General features: G+C 39.1%; 2 protein-coding genes and 1 long non-coding RNA gene across 5 annotated transcripts; 1 reads left to right on the top strand and 2 right to left on the bottom strand.

The window, feature by feature from the left end:
• Window positions 1-154: 154 nt before the first annotated feature.
• On the bottom strand, window positions 155-7616 carry got1l1 (glutamic-oxaloacetic transaminase 1 like 1). Of its 2 annotated transcripts, none has more exons than XM_071482530.1 (8): window positions 6751-7616; window positions 5610-5791; window positions 5211-5334; window positions 4073-4290; window positions 3807-3957; window positions 2468-2633; window positions 2049-2161; window positions 155-1429 (listed from the first exon to the last, which is right to left on the bottom strand). In XM_071482530.1, the coding sequence occupies exons 1-8, from the start codon at window positions 6926-6928 to the stop codon at window positions 1290-1292; spliced, it is 1272 nt and encodes a 423-aa protein (XP_071338631.1). In that variant the 5' UTR covers window positions 6929-7616; the 3' UTR covers window positions 155-1289. The 2 variants fall into 2 exon arrangements, with proteins under 2 accessions (XP_071338631.1, XP_071338630.1); XM_071482529.1 differs by having other exon boundaries at window positions 165-1429; window positions 2019-2161; window positions 6751-7430.
• LOC139623903 (uncharacterized) lies at window positions 5803-14193 on the top strand. 2 transcript variants are annotated; one of them, XR_011691606.1, is made up of 3 exons: window positions 5803-6763; window positions 8354-8410; window positions 14055-14193. It is a non-coding gene; the product is annotated as an uncharacterized lncRNA (long non-coding RNA). The 2 variants fall into 2 exon arrangements; XR_011691607.1 differs by lacking the exon at window positions 14055-14193 and adding an exon at window positions 9551-10026.
• adrb3a (adrenoceptor beta 3a) lies at window positions 10147-20190 on the bottom strand. Its single transcript, XM_071482528.1, has 2 exons — window positions 18280-20190; window positions 10147-11221 (listed from the first exon to the last, which is right to left on the bottom strand). Exons 1-2 carry the CDS (start codon window positions 19575-19577, stop codon window positions 11197-11199), a joined length of 1323 nt encoding a protein of 440 aa, XP_071338629.1. The 5' UTR covers window positions 19578-20190; the 3' UTR covers window positions 10147-11196.
• Window positions 20191-22618: the final 2428 nt, after the last annotated feature.

Genomic DNA, 22618 nt, shown 5'->3' on the forward strand with positions numbered 1-22618 from the left:
GCAATTCAGTGCTGCACTGACACATGAACCGGGTTGATGTGTAACGTGGCAAAAGATACATTTAACATTAGTGACTATTGATATTTGAAAAGGATCAAAAACTAGCAAAGAAATGCATCAAGCTTATGAATGAATCAGACTCACCCGAAAGAAAGCAGACATTTGTGATGATGACTTAGTCAAGGTTGTTTACTCAGGAAACCGAGTTGAATTATTGACCGCTGTAGCATGTGTTTTCAATACACTCGCACGCAGTCATGATGTTAATCCCATACACATGAAGGAATAGTTATGTAGGAGTATTGATTTTCCCACTGAGAGTTTAATGAGAAGAATGATACCACTCTATTGTCTGTTAAATATGAAGCTACAGCTGGCAGCCTGTTAGCTTAGCTTAGCAGAAATTTAAGCTACAAAACTGAAAACAGGGGGAAACAGCTAGCATTGCTCTGTCCAAAGGCAACAAAATGTGCTTACTTGCACTTAAGTTACTAATACCCCAGTCACAGTGATGCAAGTTAAACAGTGATGCAAGTTAAACCCACATTGAGTCTCTCTGTACATGTCACTGGAGACTCTCCCCTCAACCAGGGTGCGACATGGGTTGGACACTGCTTGGCTTTGGTATCTGGCGATGCTACCAGGAATGGAAATTGCAAAGTGATGTTTTAACTCTTTAGTTTTTGCATGTATTAAACAAAGCAGATGAAACATTTAAAGCTTTAGAGGTGGTTGATAGATTTTGGTACCTTTGGACAGAGCCAAGCTAACAAGCTAAGCCAAGCTATGCTAACCAGCTGCTCACTGTAGCCTTGAAGAGACTCTCCCAGTTCTCCCAGTCTCCAAAACATTATCACCAAAGCAATATTAAATGTGAATATATAAATATACACTGAAGTCTTTAAGTCTTTGAGCAACTGGCAGAATTTGAACAAAAGGATTACTGCACCGCACTGTCACATTGTTTTACCCTAATGTGTCTGAATTACTACCACACACAGGACACATGAACACATCCTCCACTCACATGGCTAACCTGAAAGGGCATCAGCCCGATCCCTGTTACTAATGACTGGACCTATATCATGAAAGGTCAGAAGCGTTTAAATTAGCAATATATTTTGCTCTACAGTTTTCTATATGGTTTACAGCATCTACTTTGCATAACCTGCAGCCGCAAAGGTATTTTACTGGAAGCAGAACATTTCAATGTGATACATGAATGTGTTTCAGTGAGGCTGAAAAGCCCCTGTCACACTGATTTCGGATCCTGATCAAAAGCCACATGGTCAGAGTGAAGTGGTAAGGGCGAGATGGATGGAGTCCGCTATATATTCCAGGTTTCCGCCGTTGATTGCACTCACATTTAGACAGCCATTGGGAAGGAGGTATACATGTCTGTTCCTTGACAGAAATTCCACCTGCTGATCTATAGCAGACCAAAAAACACAAGAAGTACAGAGAAAGAACATTAATAATAATATTTATAATAATATTATTGGCTTTGTTGTTTTTTATATCATAAAATACTGGTAATATTTAAACAAAATGGGAAAATCTGGAAAAATAATCATATAATAAGCAATCCTATTTATTACTGAATAATCTGACTGTAAAAGTTTTTTTTTTTTAAAGAATCCCTGCAAATCCCTTTGATGGCAAAAAAAAAAAATCATGAATATTCATTTAATGAACACTGATTAAGGTTAAGGTCCATGATTGTGCAGGCATAAAATGAGCCAAACACATTTTTGGAACTATGTATAAAGTACAATGATTGCATATTCTATTCAAACAGCCAGAATGTTGGGCCATGAGTTCAAAGTGATGGATCTATAGCAATGTACTAATAATGGTAGTTATCAGTGTAAAATGATTATACAGAAGAGAGCAGAAAAGCAAGAGCTGAGAAAAGTAATTATGAATATCAGACAGTGTTCTGTCATACCATTATTGGAGGTTTGTGTCGTGAATCAATTGCTGCAGATCATTAGAAAAATAGCTCTACGTGACCATACCATTCAAGCCTGTACAACAGTAGAGTCCACCTTGTTGGGTCAGGTGATCCCAGCAGCCTGGAGCACCCAAGAGCCTCAGCTTTTCTCTCAAAATGTCCCTGATCAGCATACATCTCTCAACCATGCGCTTAACTTCTCCCTGCCTGGGAAAGGTAGTGGACGACATTTAGGGAGTCATTTCTTAAGTCATAGTCAATACCTGCCTACATATGTCAAAAGGTCCAGTAGGCAAAAGGTAAATTTGAAAATGGTGAAAATTAGGATTTTGTCATAAACATTAAATGCTCAGGATACCGCCAATTTAACTTTTTGAATCCCTGCATGCACTGAAGGAACTGCTCGCACAGTCCAGCCATCATTAGGGGCATCTACTGATACAGTAACAATGCTACCGTCCAAGCCACATTTTTTAAATACCAGATTATTCATTCAAATGGGGTGTGACTCACCATTCAGCAAGATGGGCGGGGTTACAGAGCACTGTGGCAACAACATGTGCTCCTCCTACAGACGGCTGGGCCCACAGAGATTTGACTATTCTGTCAGCATGAGACTGCACAGATAACAGGAGGGAGTTCTGCTTTAAGACGCACAGGAGGTGTCCTACAGCCTCACCTGGTGAAGGGAAGAAGATAAGCTTGGTGTAAAGACACTGTGTTCCAGCGATAGTAATGTAAATGTTATACTCTCAATCTCTTACAATGCTACTAATGAAAATTAGCTGAAGAGGGGCAGTTCTGAATGAAAATATAAAATAAGCCACTCAGTTCTGGGCAGGTCAATATTAACTAGATCATAGAGAAACAAGCAAAAAGCTGATCTGCCTCATGATCTGCCAATGGGTTTTGTGATGCTAATACAGAGCTTTCAAGGGTATAAAGTGCATTTAGAAAATATTCAGACCCCTTCAGTTTTTTCACATTTTATGTTGCAGCTTTATGTGGAAATCATTTAGATTCAATTTTCCCTCATTAATCTACACCCTGTACCAGATAATGACAAAAACAAATCAGAATTTCAGAATTTGCAAATTTATTAAAGAGAAGAAACTGAAATATCACAGTCAAGGCTCTGTCTGAGGTCCTTCATGCTCTGGACCAGGTTTTTATTAAGGATATTTTTGTACTCCCAGGTGTGTGCCTTTCCAAATCAAGTCCAATCAATTGAATTTACCACAGGTGGATTCCAATTAAGGTGTAGAAACATCAGAGATGATCAATAGAAATAAGGGGGCACCAGAGCTAATCAAGTGTCCTGGCAAAGGGTCTGAATATTTATGTGAATGTGATATTTCAATTTTTCCATTTTAATTAAAAAAATGCTAAATTTCTGTTATGGCTTTGTCATTATGGGATATTGAGTGTACATTGATGACAGAAAAAAATGAATTTATCATTCTGGCATTAGGCTGCAACATAACAAAGGGTGAAAAAAGTGAAGGAGTCTGAATACTTGCTGAATGCGCTGTAAAATTAGAAAGCAACAGAAAATGTGACTGTGACTGTGATTGTGACGCCTGTGAGCATATACTTTCTGTCAAATAGTTATTAAAACCAACATGAATACGTTGCTGCTCTTGCCTAACCCTATGCGACTGCACAAAAGGAGAAAAAATGAGTTCAGACTGACCCACTGTTTTCTTTAAATAGCAGAACAGTTGTACTTTGTGTTGATTTAACGTCACAAATTACAGTATTAGTTTGTAATGTGGGCTCATTTGGCCTTCGGCCGTAAGGTTGACACTCATAAATCCTTTAAATGGATGTTTTTTTAACATGACTCTCTCACCATATAGGCCAAAGCACTGGGAGAACGACTGAGCACAAAGGAGCTCCATCCCCTGTGATGCACAGTGCTGTACAGGCCAGGCATCTCGAATTAAATCTCCATAGCAGAGCGCCTGAGCAGGGAGCAAGAGGAAAGGGAAAAGCCTACGCCTCTGTTGAAACAGAGTCGAGACAGTACATGATGATTTAATCAGGAGCTAAGAGCCATTTGTCTGATAAAGATAATTTAAGCTCCTGTTTAAGAACATAAATGTACACTTTAGTTACCTTGAGGAGTTGTGTAATCACAGTCCATTGTTCCTGAGAGAGATCAGCTCCGGTTGGGTAGTGGGCAGATGCTGACAAAACAACAACACTTTGCGCAGGAGCCCCCTCTAGATCCTCCAGAAGCTTCTCCAAACAAAGGCCCCGCTGCTTGACATCCCAGTAATAATACTCACGGATATCTTCTATCCCTGCAGCCTGGAAGATACCAGCCAATGAGTCTGCATGGAGGATCAAGAAAAACATTATATTAGATGCCTAAAGCAGAACAAACTCCTCAAGATATCCTAGCATGTAATTACAGTATGCTGCCATTACTGGGAGGGAAGGTTTTTTTTTCTTTTTTTAATTTCATGGTGAATACTTTTTAAAACTAAGTCTGAGCTTCATTTGTACTGTGAATTAAGTATTTTTACAGTTTTTACCTGGTGTCTTTATCACATACAGTGTATTTTCACGTTTACAATCATAATCTCCAAACTCTATAACTTTCCACAAAGTTTAGAGTGCACACCCACACCATGCATACTGACATTTATACTGTACATTTTAAAACTTATCAATGATTATATAACACACACTTTGCAAGCCTTACATCAGTGCAGTGCTTTATCTTAAATGTGTCTTGCATATGTATGTTTTCTGTTCACAGTTTTCCTCTATTTCCAAATCTGCAAAAATACAGTGAAAATACTGTATCGGGAAGGGGTAATATTCTGTGTATAGGTATTAATAACTCATTATCCTCTATCTGTGCCTTGTCTGAAATGCAGTCCTTCATATTTTGTCTTCTTTGTACACCCGCTTTTTTTTTTTTAATTTACATTTTTTCCTCTGAAATCGCAGAAATCACATTATATTGCTATGGATACAAGGCTTTTGTTTGCCAGCCATTCATTTGTATGTTATCTGTGATATATATATGTGAGTCATCTTCTATTTTTTGATAATATGTGATGGAGGTAAACATGTAGTACACTGTAGTTGCAATCACTGTTGTTGCAATCACCATGCTGAGGTTATCCGCTCCCGTCCTTATTTATGTTTCAAGAGCATAATTTAATCTATCTCAGCATTTTAAAGCCGATAAACTGGTGGTTGTGTCTTCAAAAGCATTTTATAGGAAGTGGCATTCACTTACCATCACAAGGGGAAGAGAGGTAGACTGGCCCGCACCAGGCAGCACTGACATTGAACCAGTGTCTCAAGAGTTCAGCCCCAAGACGCACAGCAGCAGTAAAACCAGGAGTCTGGACACCTAACACCTGCAACAAATATCAGGAAGCACCAAGAGCTGAGTTATTAATACGACTATGACGCTAAACCCCTGTAGTTCTGATCCTGTATCTGATGTTGAACGTGACTGTAAATCCATGACTGAATAATTACACATTCACCTGCACAGTGCGTCCAGGTAATGACAGGGCTGATTGATTTGATGATTGTCTACAGGCTTCTGCTTTATCTCTCTGTGTTTGTTGCCGCACACACTGGATTGCAACTGCATACTTAAGCTATAATTAGTGACAGCTGAGATTACCCGGTTCTCCACTATAGCCGGAGAGCTCTTCCCCAAAGCAACCTCTGTGGCTCTCCTGGTGAATTCTGTCAGGCCGAGAGAGGATGGATACTCTGGGCAAAATGTGGGGTCAGCGCTCAACTGTTGCTTTATTCTTCCAACAAGACGCAATTCAAAGGTCTTCCCTTCCTCGTTGTAATACTCTGTAAAAGACAGATATTGCAAACATATTTTTTCATCCAGAAATCACTTGGTGGAACTGTGAAAAATGAAGATCACAGTGAGAGGAAACTATATAGAACTAGTTCTCAAATACAGTATATACATTACAGCTTTAATGTGTGATTTTTAGTTATCGTGTCATCTAGAAACAATTGGGTAAAAAGTTTAAACAATGATTCTCTGCTGGCATGGTATGTTGAGGTAAAGATTTCGAAAATTATTGTACAATTAAGAAGATAATAATGTCTAAAAATGGGGATTTTAGGGTTGGGTTTGCTTGCAGGTATTTCAAGAACATTTAGGTCCACCCACGGCCTCCAGGTGTCCCACTTTTTTCAGATGGAAACAGGTGATTGTGAGAGGAAACTAAACCTTTAGTCTCTAAGATGCCCCTTAGCTGTTAGTGAAATCACAGGGACACTGTTTCACTAACCAAGGACACAAATCCTGGTGCCACTGCTACATAGAGAGATAACTATTATACTTTGGCAGTATCTGTATTCATTGGTTTTACTGAAATTCTGGTTCACTGTGAAGCATGTCAAATAAAATGCCCACGAACCCCCAGATTGAGTCAGTAATTCAGTGTAAATGGCCCACATGTGTCAACTGCATCATCTGAGTCTCAGGCTCTGATTTAAAGCTGATGAGGTCAGACCAGGGTCAGACATAGTGTTGTCCTCACCATGAAAGCTACATGACGAGCACCGGCATGCATTTTTCATGCTAGTTTACAGATTTTTGTAGGCCTGTGAAATGCACATTCAGACATGAAATCATTTTTGCAAAGCAGCCCAACTGTCTGACAGCAGATAACAACATGAAAATGTCTGCAAATTGAACAGTCGCAGTAAAAAAAAAAAAAAAAAAAAAAAAGAAAAAGCCTCCCTCGCCTCTTGTTTCCGGGTCGGACCGTTGAAGAGAGAAGAAAGGGACTCACCTCTCCCTCCCAGGTAAACTTTCCTGGCCCGGGTGTCTTTCTTGAAGGCGGACAATAGTTTTGTTTCAGGACTCGCTGCCGCCGCGGAGTCGGTATTGGTAAACGCAGAGTGATGACCTCCCGGGTCTCCATTTTGCTTGACCCCTTTTTCATGATGGCCACTGCTGGGTCGGCTCATCTTGAACCCAGCAGCCAAATCAGCCCGCTAGCTGCGAGCCTTTTGTTTAGCCACTGTTGCCAAGCTACAGCACGTATTTGGATACTGTCACCCCGGCAACGGTGATGGATGAGTTTGTCACTCCCTAATTTGTGGGTCTGGTGAGTTTACTTTTGCCATCACAGTGAGGTATCATCAAATAGGCTAGCCCATCTGGAAATGAAAGGATCAGTTATCAGTCTTGGTCAAGACGAGGCCGGTCTCAGATGCACTTGTTTCAGCCTCTTGCACATGACAACAAATCAAAAAGGACAAGAAAAGAAGCCCTCGTCCTCCTCATTAAGGTTTGGTGGTTGTACAACAGGCCTGACACAATGAGGAAGTGAGTCAGGAGGCAGCATTTAATTTTACAACAGTGTTTCGGGTTCACTGGGATCAACATTAACTGGACATATTTTGTACATTTTTGCAAAAGAGCTCATTTGCCTTGGCTTTCACTGATCCATCTCTGTACTGAGTAGATTTTTTTTTTTTAGCCCCCCTAGCATTTTTAGAGATCAAACATACCTGTAGCTTGTAGAATTACATCCCCTTTGCAGTCCGGATCTGACAGTGATGATACAAAATGTGTCTGTATGTCCCTGTGCAACAAATCACTCTCTTACTCAGTTCCCCATGAAGCAGAGACATCCAGCTTCCCCTCTTGCTCTCCAGGTTATGGTGCTTGTGCACCTGGAGTCTGGGAAATAGAGCAGATCTTCTGGGCAGAGAATGGGAGGACAGCCATTTTGTAGGGATGAAGAAGAGGCAGTGAATCTCACAGTAATTTAAATCCAAGTAAACATCTTGCAGCTATTATATGGAAGAGAAAACCAGTGAGCCAAGGCTTTGTAGTGCACTTTATGCGGCTGATAATCACAAATCACTGCACTAGATGGCAGTAGATGGCCAAACCAGACAGTTAGTCTCTTCAATTAGCTGACCCAGAGTCATTTTTAAAAAATTTAAGAGACACACTTTTCTTCAGCCTGTTTCATCCCCTGTACTGTGATCAGAGAATGAGCTATTTAGTAGTAGCATTCGCCTATTATGTGAAACAGTGGAGTTTTTCCCGGCCAAAGAATAGGGAGAGTTACATCTTTTCCTAAAATGTAATACAGGCTATGCTTTAGGAGCGGCATTATATTCTATACTACTGAGGCAGCTGTCTTCACAGAAATCTGTCTCTTTGCCCTCTCTGTGAATGGACTTTTCCTAGTGTGATTGTCAAACGAGCACAGAGTGGTAAGTGTGGACAAAATCAGCTTTCATTTCATCGTGTGGGATTATCAACAAAACACATACTTATGACTTTGTCTATTGCTGGACACATTTTCCTCTCATCAAACTCTATTGCGGCTGTAGTTGAAACATATGTGTCATGTCAGGTTTTCTGTGTTTACCCAGTTGTCCACTGGAGGAAGAGAGATGACAGCCAACAACAAAATGGTCCCAGGAACACAGGTACAAAACTATAACAGCAAAATTCCTATAATCCAACTATTATTGATTCTGTGACTTGTGGTCATCTAAGTTAAAGATGTTTATTGATTCGTATATCTACTACTACACTGTCTTATGAGAGGGCTATTTAATGTGAATAGTGAAGAACTTGATGCCATTACAGAGGTTGCAAGCTGGACCCAGTGGTTTGAGGCTCAGTCACGCTACCATGTTATCAGGACAAATCCACGATACTTTATCTAATTAAGGTGCTGGTGACTCAATTAGATTAAATGGCTTCTAACTGGCAAGCTCTGATGTCTGGTGTCAAAGGACTTTTTCTTTGTCTGAAGTGCTCTGTGTTCTGAAAATACCCGCCTGTCCTGAGGAAAACTGCTGTAACACCCAGCTCAGGAAAAGTTGTTGGCACAGGAAAAACTCAATGGAAAAAAAAAACTGTGTTTGACAGAATACTGCATATTTAAAGTCTAGTGATTTGCATGTGCAATCAAGTGAAGAGAGAGGAAAAAAATATGGCACACTTCAAAGTAGATCCAAGATTAGAGACTTTTAATCAAACGCCAGTGTTTGATTATAGTGCCTTTGTCATGATTAATGGAAAACATTAGAAACGCATAATGTTGTGATGCTGTATGGAATATATTACTACATCCTTTGGAATTGAGAGTCTTCAAATGTAGATTAAAAAAATATTGGATTTAAAACCTAAGTTTAAAACCTATTGACTTTAAATACACATGTGAAATACACGTGGATAAGTTTTCATTTCATGGCAAGTTTCGTTTCCTGTCATGTTTCATCAAATAGACCTGGTTTTATCTTAATTGGTGGCTTCTCTTTTCTTTTCCACCAAAATGTTTAGAATGTTTAAAATAGATTTAATCCTGCTCATGGAAAACATTGTAGAGGGAATCAGCTGATAAGAATATGGCCTGACTTCAGACAAGATAATTGTTTCCACTGCGAGTTGTTGTGGCTTTTTGCTGGATGATATTTCAGTAGTCACACAGCCTGCCTGGCAGAGCTAATGCTGGTCACAGTTTGTTTTCAAATGTCTTGCATTCTGCTCTTGGTTTATTTTTTAAAGTCCCAAATCTTGTAAATTCCTCTCATAACACAACATGATTTGTTCTCAAACAGTAGCAGAGCCAGAGATGATGGTGGTTTCAGTGAGTGGGTGACTTCTTAAAGCAAGAAAAATGAAGACGTTGAGAGTCGTCTCTCAAGATAATATCAACAGTAGTTTTACAGAGACCCCCCAGGGGCTCTCTTTTTTTTCTTGTGAAAGTACTGGATTCTTTTACCTCATCAGGCTTCTAAAAATCCTTAAAATGAAAGCCAATCATTCTGTAATCATGACGTGGTGTATGGAGGCCAGTAAAGGCCAGAATCATTTCAATTTTAGTTTGTAAATTTAAAGACCACTGAATGTATAAGAAATGACCATTTGTTTTGAAAATCATCCACCAACTGGATTAATGGTTTGAATTCCTCTTTTTGAAACTTCCTTTTGGTTATTTCAACTTTTTTCACAACTTTAAATCATGATTAAAAAAAGTGTTCATGGTTTCCTGGTGGTCATTAGCATTTGTCTTTTTTGTATCGTGTTACAGATATAACATAACATCATGGGGCAGAGGTTTGATTCACACCATTCAGGCTTGATCAGTGGTATTTAAATTTAACAATTACATATTCAGGTGTTCCCACACAAAGGAGACATGACCAGAGTTACAGAATTTTATAATATTTTATTTCTCAACGCAACAGATGATTTTATGTAAGTAATTATGCACATCAAGGTGTTCCAATACCACAAAATAATGGATGATGTCAAGTCCATTATTTTACTATATTTGGACATTTCAGAGTGTGTTATCGAGCTTATACCATGGCCACTTATCGAAGGAAATAAAGGGTGGGGATTTTTTGTAGCCAATGTGTTCTGCTACATGTGCCTGCAGTTTTCAATATTGTACCGTGTGCAGTGACTTGTACTGATGGTCAAACTGTCATGAATTTTGTTTGAGATGTCTTGATATAAGATTTTAACAGCCAATTTTCATAACCATGGTATAACTTAATGTAGAGTAGGGTAATTAAGCAAGATAACTATTGTGCGGATACAGAGTCCAGGCTCAAAACAGAAAAATTAAGACTGAAAACAGACACCAGAATTGAGTATTGAATGAACAGCCCTTTGGTTTAGCTGACATTACACTGAACAGTTTGTATGATGAACATGAATGTTTCTTAACTGGACAATAAAGACAGCTTTGCCCAGATTATGACCTTGTATCAAGTTAGCCAACTTTTGTATTTTGCTACAGATTCAGTGTATCATAAATAGATAACTTACCAGATAATATACTGTACAAAATGAGTTCATGCCTAACATTTTTAAAACCACAGGCCACATACACTTTGTCCAAAGGTTTACTGGAATGCGTTCAAACCTTGCGGGCGAGTGTTATTCAGGAACAGAGAGTCTTTTGCAAACAGTATTTAGATGACACTGGGAAGTTTAACTTTGGTGTCAGCTAATGTCTGTGAAGTGCCGAGTTGCAGCAGGCCATCTCTTGTCCACAGAGACAGTCACTGGGTTACTGTCTGTTTCTGAACAGTCAATCCAGTCATCTCTTTGGGGTTCAGCTGTGTTTATCAGGGCCAGTGGTTGTACTTTTCTTGAGCTTGTCTTCACTGCTGTTTGGTCTCAGCCCTCGCAGGAGTCACAGTAATGGCTGGAGAACATAGTTTGCCTCAGTAGCTTGACATTTTACAGTTCATCAGTCCTTTTCCTGCAATGTGAAGCTGAAAAGAGATGGACATATTAGCATATGGTGTTTCTATTGAAAGGAATGTCCCTACTACAACAGACAGTGATTTAACATGCACATAGAGTATTTTAGAAGTGATATGAGTAGATGAGGTGACATCACAATGGAGAAATCCAATTACAATCAGTCTAACTTTCTGTTATGTAATTGTGCCATTTAATCTCTGTTCTGAAAGTTAAGATAAGAGGCAGAAGTTGCCCGTGATGACAGACTCCGAAAATTCACCTCTTATTTGCCTTCACATACATAGGCCAGCTTCTTCTTCTATCTTTGATTTGTTGTGCAACCCTTTGAGATGTAACCCTGGAACAATGAGCTTTTTACTGTGCATTACTGTGTGACCTGTTGGCCTGTGCTGGCCACACCCTGTACAGCATTTCAGGTTCTATCAGATAAGCAATCTCCAAGACAACAACAACGTTTTGTTGTCTTACAGGTTATTTATAAGTACTTTTCCCCATGGTGTTTTCATGGGGAAAACAATATGGATATAACCAGTGCATCTATTCCCTTTTATGTATTTTTCTTTCTAATGACAGAAATGTATTACAAAGTTGCCCTCATCCTTTTATCCTTTGTGAAACTCTACCTTTTTCCCCATCAAGACAGGAATTCTGATGCTATCACCTCCACTGGACATGTCCCCACAGGAAGACATAAACTACCCAGAACTCTAAGATAGACAGAAACGTGAAAGCATACAGGAAGAATTACGCAGGAAACAATTTACAGTTTAGTCTAATCAGAATTCCCATAGTTTTGTGGAGTTGAACTCTTCTTACAGTATGTACTTTTGAATCACTGCAGTCTTTGGTTTGTTGCACCCGTGGTAAAGTTAAGAGTGATTTTAAGCTGATGCATTTGGAAAAAAAACTCCAAGAATAATAACCTGTTGTATATTCTGATGAGTCTCACATTCACTGTTGAGTCACTGGATTATTTTATTTTACAAACCACAGGCATAATGTGCACATATTTTGTAGTCTCTATTCAAGTTAAAGGAGCTAAGCTCATCAAAATGAAGGAAAATCTATCCATCATCTGTGGCATGTGTATTTTCTGTCTTCTGTCAAGGCAGAATTGCATTGACTGACAGAATGACTTCAAATATATTAATTACTTATCATATTTTCAGTACTTTGTTGTTTGCTAGTTCTACTAGTTGCTGAAAATATACATATAGAAAAAAGAAATGTTTACAGATGAATTTTCCTATGAAAGAAGGACTTGACAATAAATCTAATTTATTGTAATATATGACCCTGTGAATCTCCAACCTAAATGTTAATAGTAAATAAATAAAATGCCTGAATACTGTATAATTAACTTAAAACAGCCATGCTACAACCACTAGTCACATGTTACCAGACATAATTGTCAGTATTAGTCATACTGTAATTAATCCTGACAAACATGAAAAATAAGCCAGCATGAGAACGGAGCTATCATATGATAATGTATTCAGTTAATGTATTAGTTCCATTTTACATACAAACTACCCCTGAGTACAGTAAATTAGTATTATAGGAGATCATTTACGATTATGACCAAGCTAAGAGCGATGTGCATCATTTTTCAAATGGCTTGAAGCCATTAAATGCTACCAACAGCATTGAAATACAAATTTAAATATTTAATTTAAATATTTAAAATCATCTGTTCATTATTTATCAAATATCAAGCATTGGCATATTGATCAATCATAGGGATTAAGCTAAAGAACATTCAGTTAGGGTTTATTGCTTTTTTTTTATCTGTTCAAACCTCAACAATTTATAGTTATATGCTTCTCAAGTGTTTGCTTAACTCCTGGATGCCTCCGTTTAAAAACTACCTGGCTATGATATCAGCCAGGCTTGAAAGGGAGTGTTGGAGGTTTCCCACAGGTCACCGCCGTCATGTTTTGTTTTATCCTCCTCCTTCTTTCATGCTCTCCCTGATCTCACTTCAAGCTAGTTAAATGCACATTATGGAAGTCGGTGGGTGAAGTTGGAATCGGAGGCACGGTTAGCATACTGCAGAGGAAAGCCCAGAATTACAGGGTTCACAGAAAAGGAAGAAAAAGTATTATAGCACACAGTGCCGCTCCTAAAACGCCATCAAAACATCATGTTGCTCTAATGTGTGCCTAATGATATGCTCACTGCAGTGCCTTAACTTATTACACAGGTCGCTTGGATATCACATGGAACCTGCCACACATTAGCGGCTCAGTCTAGTAAAAAGCTTGTCAATCACAGGCTCTGCAGAAAACATCTGCTGCCAGTTCAAATTCCTGTTTAACACATGACTTATCCTGAACAGTACATGGCACATTAGAAATAACTGTTTACACTTTTATTTAATTTTCTTCCATTTTTACTTAATGCAATATTTTTTCACACTAACAAAGTGTCCTTTAATACAGCATCAAGTGCTTTGGGAGGATACAGCATGCATGTGTGGGAAACACAATTATATCTTCATATTTAGCTAGGTTAATGATACAATTTGCTCCAGTAACACACAGTTACTTACAGTATAAACCTAAGATGCCAGGTTTATAAACACAATGTCCTTTTAGATTTGTCCTTATGAGTTGTCAACTAATATGTCTGAAATATTTACACAATCATTTGGAGTAATGAGCCACTTGTGGTGACGTTAGTGAGTCAGTATTTATACTGGAAATGTCATTCTCTGCTATCTCTCTCTGCTTTGTGTGATGTCCGGTTATTTGTACTTATTTAGCTGAAAGCTGAACAAGCTGAGAATAAGAACATATATCCAAATATATACCATATTTACTGTTTTTTTCTTATGGGCAGATTTTTCTGTGGGCTACCAATGAGGAAAGAGTCAACAACAGTTCATTGTGAATGCCTGCACCCATCAGATACTGCTTCATCTAGACTGAGTGATTTCTTGTCAGTTTGCCATTAGAGTCTGCTTTTCACATGATATCTTATTAATGTTTATCCATCTATAGTTTTTAAGGATGGAAACTATTTTTTGTGTTGCATTTGATGGCCATACAAGATTTCTGTCTTCTAGTTTTTCAAGCTGTTTTCTCAGTTACTCAGCAACACGTTGACAAGTCATTTCCTCATGTGTGTCTCTTGATACTTAAATTGTGATGCACGGGCACAGCTGTAGCACACAACGTGTTTCCTGTAGAGTATGAGCTCTATAATAATGATATTGGTCAATGCTCTCACATGCCTCTGTGGCTGCTGTAACTGTAACTCTCCAGGCATATTACTTGTGTGTCTTTGATACGAGAGAGAGTTCTAGCCCTGTTTCCAAACCGCTCCATCAGATATCTAACAGAAACTCTTCATTTCTGCTCCACTTTCACACTGCAATTTAGTCCACAACCTAGTTGGTTGATGCCCTATGAAATAAAATGTTCCGCTCTCTGTTAGCTTAACTTTAGTGTGCTCAATCATGGATAAACTGTGCTAACAAACTCCCCCTGCTCATAACACACAGGGATGCCTTTCAAATACATGGAGATTTTGTCTTAAATAACACCAATACACATAGTTAGACTAATGAAGAAACTGGCTGTCTCACTTTAGAACAACATGACTGACTAAAACAAAGAAAGACATCAAAAAAAAAAAAAACCCAAAACAAAAAAACCCTGTGGACTGCACAACCTAGCACATTTGACTCCGCTTCCACTTTGACAACCAAAACATCTAAATTTGTGATGAGGAAAGGTGAAATGGAAATGTTATGCAAAAAATCTGTGAAAAATTGCACTTGTCTTATAACATGGTGCATACGTGACAGAGGCTGGAGGCTGCTCTGGATGTTGATAAGGGCAGCTGTGATACGCCTGCATGTATTTCTGTGAAAACAAAGTAACCATTGATAATGGCCATTCTGTGCTGTGTGGTGCAGCCACCTGTCCCTAATAAACTATTCATGTCAGTGGTTGTACCTTGCTTTTTATCAGGCCTGGGATACATCAGCCCCTGACTTAACCCTGCTGTTACATGTTGTCCTGGGGTTTACAGGAAATGTGCTGCTTAGCTGATCTTTTGTCTTGCAAGTTAAATACATATAGAAAGTTGACAGGGATGACTGTGCAGCACATGGTCTCTAGATACCTAGCATGGCATTATTGGCACGCTGTAGCAACAGCTTCAGCAGTCCAGACCCTACCCAGAGCAGTTTGTCATATTCCTTCGTGAAATCTGTCTTCGAGCCGTGGCCCTGTTAGAGTCATTCTCGAACGGCTGGTCTCACTTACATTTGTAATCCTGCTCAAAGCGCAGGGTGAGTCCTCTGAGCCTTCCCCTTGGGCTGATTTACTACAGAACACACCAGGCTCCTTTTAAGGAAGACTTTTATATGCTTCTAAATGCCTCCTGTTTTACAGCCCCATTGATAATGACGGTAAAATTCCACTGAGGGGATGTCATATAAAGAGAAGAGAGACATGAAATATAGTTCACAGAGTAAATATTTAAAATGAAACATCCCTCTGTCATAAAACTGGGTTACTCATGGGAATTCATATGCCAGGGTAAGGCATGCTGTCGTGTACGAGCAGTGCCACTTGTCAAATTAAATTGAATTGGGAGTTGTGAATTTAAAATTTATGCTCTGCAGTTGAATTACTTATTTTATAGATATAGAAATTAATATATACCAGTTACAATTTCAAATATAAGCCCTAGTTTTAAAATATTAGTCATCATTACAAGTTATAAGTTATTACATCTTGAACAGTCATACTTATAAAGTATTTTGTTTGTCTTATTTGTAATATTTAATTTTGAAAGAAAAAGGTTTCAACTAAATTCAAATTCAGACTACAAAATTCAAATTTACAGCAAGTATTGTTAATTACATAAATGGCACGATCCTTAGACCATATACCAGTATTACTTCATAAATTAGCTAAAAACTGTCAAAATTCTACTAATTAGACAATAATTCACAATTATAATGATGTATCTTCCTGTATGTGGCAGACTGACCTCTGTCAGCTTGTGGTGTATTACAATAATAATGGATCAAATATTCTGCCGTCCAACCCCTGTTAACCTGTGTTAACAAGGGTGCTCTCATTGGCTGTCAGACTTGTAAACAGCCTCTCCAGTTATGGGGGAAGTCTTGTGCGTAGGTGATAAAGATTTATCTGCTGCAGGGGGTGTTGGGCAGGGCACACTGAGGCCCACTGACAGGCAGGGAGGCACACCAACATTTAAAAATGTCCTCAAATGTACCATGCTGTTCTCCGAATTAACCTTTCACACATCGCCCAGCGGTTTCACAGAACCACTTTACAGTCATCTTCATCATTATGGGACATAGTTTTTTTTCAGATACCAGATAATAAAATCGCCAAAAAAATCAACATTTACAGTTTGAGGTTTCCGTAAAAAACTAAATTGGTTAATGATGTTGTTATGTATTATTAACAAGTCTGCTAAAAACAAACTAACCACACCAAAAACAATACCAGAAACTGTGCTGTGGGCATCTGTTAGTTATTTTTACTACATTGACATCAGCTAGATTCAAAGATCGGTTACAGGTAACACAGTGCAGTAACCCATACAGGTGCACTCCCCAAAGGTTTATTGAATCAAGCATGAAAACCCATATATTACATTTCACTTTTAGCTCTGTAATATTGTAACAGCCCAACAGCAGCCAATTCTTCAGAAATGGTTTATTTTCCTGCACTGTTCCACTTAATCTATTTCACTCCTGGACAGCAGCATATTGATCTACTAGAACATGTCCAAATACAGACTCCTACTTTTATTAAATGCATAGTGGGTAATAACTTGGCCATTTTCTATCAAACTCATAGTTGATTAAATTTTATCTCTAGCCCTGAGGATATTTTTGAATATCTTTAAAAGCTTTTTGAATATGTAGTTTAATTCTTTATACTGTGCACACAGTATAGCAATTGTATATAGTAAGAAGAATACTAGGTGGGTGTGTGGATGTGTACAGTCAAACCTGTGTGTGTGTGTATATATATATATATATACACACACACACAGGTTTGACTGTACACATCCACACACACACACACACACACACACACACATATATATATATATATATATATATATATATATAAAGGTTGTATATACAGGCAATATATAAACCTGTATATCTATTCAGAGGCAAACCAATAAATGTTTTTCTGTTAAATATTTTAAATATGTTCAGTTTCTGAAACCCACCCTTAAAGACACCTACAGCATTTGATTGGACAAACCTGTTAATATTATTTAAAATTTAGTGACTTTTTTGAAATACGAGAAATTAATAGAAAATCCGAACTCTTCACATTTTCATTTAGCATTTTGTTTTTGATTACCTTTTTGGCAACCATTATTTTTCAAAAGTGAAACTAGCACACGGGGACACATGCGTAGGTGTGATTTTATCATCATTGTGCAGTAACCTGTTAATCCACAGTGGGATGTCCAACAGTAGTGAGTAATGTAAATTGGTTGATCCCCCATGGCATTCATTGTAAGTCTTCACACTTTTGCATCACCGTGCTAATGGTCTGCTCACATATCACATGATAGACCACTGCTGTACGCTCTATGGAATTGATGGAAAAAAAGGACGAAAGCGCTTAGGAAATCTGAGATTTCAAACTAGCGGCCACAGTCACAGACTAATAATACACCTCTCTGTCCTTTCACCATCACAGAGTTGATCAGAAGTCTATGAGATACTCTCAAACAGGATGTACTGAGATTTCATAATGTAATGTTAGGTGTGCTAATATGACACATATTTTATTTAATCATTTTATCAATTTAAATTTTCAGAAAAGGTAAAACACAGAGTGTAATTTTGCAGCAATGCACATTAATGTTGAATAAGAAGATGTTTCAGGTTTTTTACTGCTGTTTTTTGCTTGACAGTCAGTGAATGAACATGAGTCAAAACTATACACATCTGTGTCTTTAAACACTGACTTCGCTTCTTGTACTTTTTCAAATTATTACATCACAATTAAAAAGTGGACTGTATGAAAATAAGATAAAAGGAACTTACAATTTGGTTTCTGGTTCTGATAAGTCACTGAACTGTGTGCTGCCATTGGACTGCAGAGGACCAGGGGAGGGCTCCTCACTTGTGGCCAGGCTCTCATTAGCGTCAGTCATACTGGTCGCAGACTTTTGGAAAGAGCCAGCTGTGCCTGCTTCAGCTTGCCATAGAAAGCATGAGCAGCGAGTCCGCAGCTCTTTATAGAAAGTATTGAGCTGCAGGGTGGACAGCCAGGGGCAGCCCAGCAGGTTCTTGAAAGCAGCACGAAACTCTGGACTCCTGCAATAGATGATAGGATTGAGGCCAGAGTTGATGTAACCCAGCCAGTTTAACAGTCGGAAGATCTTCTCAGGTGGAACGTCTCTGTTAAAAGCGTTGATGATGTTGGCAACAAAGAACGGCAGCCAGCACACAGTGAAGGTCCCCATGATGATGCCCAAAGTCTTCAGGGCCTTGTGCTCTTTGACCAGTATTAGCCGTGACGGCCTTCGCTTGGCACTCTTTCTCCTCACTGCATTGTTGCAGCTGCTGGAGCCCACACACGCCGATGGCAGGATATTGTTAATATGGGGACCAACTTGCAACTGTGCTGTTGTACACTCATTCTGGAAACGCAAGCGATTCTTATCTATGAGTTGGACCTGCCGGGTTGCTATTAGAAAGACTTTGGCATACACAAATATCATTATGAGCAGTGGAATGTAAAAAGACACTATAGAAGATATTATAGCATAGGTCCGGGTGGTCACAAAGTCACAGCATGCTGGGTCACTGTAGCACTTTTGAGCTTCAGGATCATCATTTGCACGCCAGTCTCCTTTCATAATTGGCACAAAGGAAGTTAAGGCAGACACAACCCACACTAAACAAACTACTACTCTGGCACGCCACTTACTGAGTAGAACCTTGTATCTGAGCGGCCTTGTAATGGCTATATACCTATCCACTGCTATGACACACAGCGTCTCGATGCTCGCCGTCACACACAGGACGTCCACAGAAGTCCAGATGTCACAAAACGTTTCATTGAGCTGCCAGTTACCCGTCACCACTATTGTGGCCCCCAGAGGCACCACGAGAACCCCCATGATGAGGTCCGCGCACGCCAGGGACATAATGAAAATGTTTGTCGTTGTCTGTAGCTGTGAAGTATGAGCTACAGCAATGATGACCAGTAGATTTCCCACCACAATGGTCAGTATGATGATGACCAGTATGATGAGGCTCCAGGGTCCTGCCGCATCATGGTAAGATTTTGTTGCGTTAATCACAGAGGATGCTGAAGCACTTAAGTTCCCATCCATTATTCAACAGCTCAGCTCAGTCAGAAGAAGTTGAAGATGTGTTTTTCACCTCAAAGTTAACAAAACTGAAAAATCCACACTTTCTACAGGCATCATAAATCTGCTAAAATAAAGTTCTTAATGTTAAAATAAAGTTTTCCTTGCTAAATCGTAGTTATTCTTTACATGTACTGCTTACATTTCACACCTTGGAAGTCTTGTTTGGCAGTGTTCAAAAGGCAGTAGAGGCTCTCCATGTTTCCAATGATGTGATAGTTTGTGCAAGTCCTTCTGGCCTAGGCAACAACAACATGATCTCCAAAAAGATGTATCCAAACTGTCCACAAAGTCGAAACAATATTAGTTCATGGAGTTGCAGCACTTTCATGAATCCAAGAAAAATGCCCAAATATCATGTGACAAAAAGTTGTAGAGAAAAAAACCCAGTCTGGTCCATTTAAATGCATCCACTGGGATTAGTTTGGAGTGTTTTCGTTGAATCTTGCCTGAGCCACAGTTGGACTGTTTTGAGATCAAGCAAACAGTGACGCTGCTGTAAGAACCACCAGAGTGCACCAGAGTGGCTGCCCACTTTTTCTTTTGCTCTCTCTCTCTCTCTCTCTTTCCCTCTCTCTCTCTCTCTCTCTCTCTCTGCAGGTTGCCCAAGATTGTATTGGCTCTAATCACGCCCTGGCTGAAGCCAGAGGGGAGGAGTTGAAAAGTGTGCCTGTGTGTCAAAGCAAGGAGCCAATAGAGCCACATACATATGAATAATGACGCACAGACACAGACACATATGTGTAACCATAAGCAAAGAACTTTTCCTGCATCAGAGCATGTAAAATGTATGTAGTGTGTCAAAACGTCACATGACAACTGCAAAATCATCTCACGTGTATGACATGCACACTGTTTAATTGTAAGTTTCAAAGTATGTGATGACCATTGGCTCTCTGTTCTCTGATGTCACTGATGTCGTGTTGAAAGTAACAGCTACACTGAGCTTGTCACCACATTAACTGTATCAGTCACCTGACTGTGTCAACAATGTGACAGACTTTTCCACTGCTGGCCTCTGTTCTGTTTGTCAAATGATGCTGCATTATGTCAAACACACTTCCAAGGCTCAACAACATTTTTTGACATCATTTAAAAACACCGGCTTTGCAGTTAACATGATAACATTGGACGCTTTTGTCAAATTTAGCTGTTCAATTGTGATTATAGCTCGCCATTTCCACTTTAATGCTGCAATGCTCTCAAGATTTATTTGTAATACAGTTTGTGGTCAACTTCCCAGACCACAAGGCACGAGGCGCCCCCAACTGCAGAGAACAGGAAATAAGTGCCCTCCCTTTGACTCAAAGCAGTAAAAGAAAATAGTAGATTGCTATCTCGCTGTTACTCAAGCCGGTGCACTGAAGAAGAACAATCAGGCAAATGCCTTCCATGCGATTCACTTCAGATATCCAGCGCTCTGCTGCTGTGCTCTGCTGTCTTGTCGCCGAGCAGTTCCTTCTTTGGTCTGATCAGCTCTACATCTGCAGCTGTGATGGCTCATCTGTATTTAGTCCCAACATGCATTTTACTTCTACCTAATGAGGATAAACAGGCAAATAGTCATATAAGAATTCATGTATTTATTGGTAGTTATACACCTTTTACAATGTTTTTTTTTTTTTGCCCTGATTAACCATGTCTTTAAAGTGGCTATAATCAATATTTTTATTTAATAAATGTATCAATTGACACAATGAAAAAAAAAAATGTGACAATGTGAAAAAGGTCACTTATGGTGATGAACCTACTGAGAATTGTTATCTTGTTGCACCAGTGGTTTTGAGGGGAACTTGAATCATGAGATAAATTGGCAAGAATCACCGAGTTATAATGCAAACTGCAAATGCACTCATTCACGTTTTTTGCTGAGAAGAGACGATCAGTAACTCTCCTATACGATCAATATTAAGCTACAGCCAAGAGGTGATTAGCTTAGCTCGGAATTCATCAAGGTGGGGCAGCTAGCCTGGCTCTGTCTGAGCTACTAACACTACAGCTCAGTAAATTTTTGTTTTTACACTTTTTGTTTCGTAGAAATTAAACAAGCAAGGTATAGCATGCTAATTTGTGAACTTTAGATGTGCTGGTACTTGAGCTGTTCCTGCTGGACTTTGTGCCAAGCTAAGCTAACAGCTGCTGGCTTCTGCTTCCTGTTCAAAATAGTGTCATAAGAGTGGTGTCAATCTTTTCATCTAACCAGGGACAAGAAAGCAAACAAGCCCATTTCCCAAAATGTCAAATCGTTCTTTTTTTGGGTTGTCAGAGTAGCTTGTACTTAAAGCATAGCATCATATTTGGGTTAGTAAATGTTTCATGACAGACACACACCCATAACATTTCACAGTCACATAGAGGCTCATTCATTTCATTGACTGTGAGTTTTTATGTCTAGAGTACATAGAAGGCTGTCTGCATCTGTATATATTTGTTAATAAAAGTCACTCCTAAATAAATGGTCTTGAGAGAGAATCTAATAGATGCTTAATCAAATCATGTTGTATTATAGCATGCTTTTCTCTGCCATCGTGTACACAGTGTCTCCCTTCCTTTTTGCCCCATTTAGGTTTAAATAGATTTTTTTATTTTCTTTTAGTCTGGGACGCTTTGTCACTCATCTAACAGGAAGTTGTGGAGTTTTGAGTGCATTCACAAAAGGGGAAAAGCAGGCAAAAACAAAACACTGGCGCCTTTTTAAACTTGATGACCAAGAGGCCCCATCAGAAGGCATTTCTGTAGATGAAGGTCACTGCTGTGGAGCTGACAGCTTGACAGCTGCTCATTTGTCTTTGCGTGAGAAGATGCCGTTGGTGGATCTGGACCTGGTCCTAGTCTAGTCAAGCACAGCAGCTGGCACAAGCTGAGCTGTTGATAGTGAAGTCAGCCGTGACATCTTTCTCACCATTACTGAGAGACTCCTGTAATGGTAACATTAGTATACTGTGCTTTAGTACACTGTGCGTGCAGTGATAAATTGCATAATAAGTCATTTGCAAAAATATTCC

This window comes from Trachinotus anak, unplaced genomic scaffold (assembly GCF_046630095.1).
Source record: "Trachinotus anak isolate AG129_WGS33_773 ecotype Australia unplaced genomic scaffold, CSIRO_AGI_Tana_v1 ptg000008l, whole genome shotgun sequence".
NCBI lineage: Eukaryota > Metazoa > Chordata > Actinopteri > Carangiformes > Carangidae > Trachinotus > Trachinotus anak.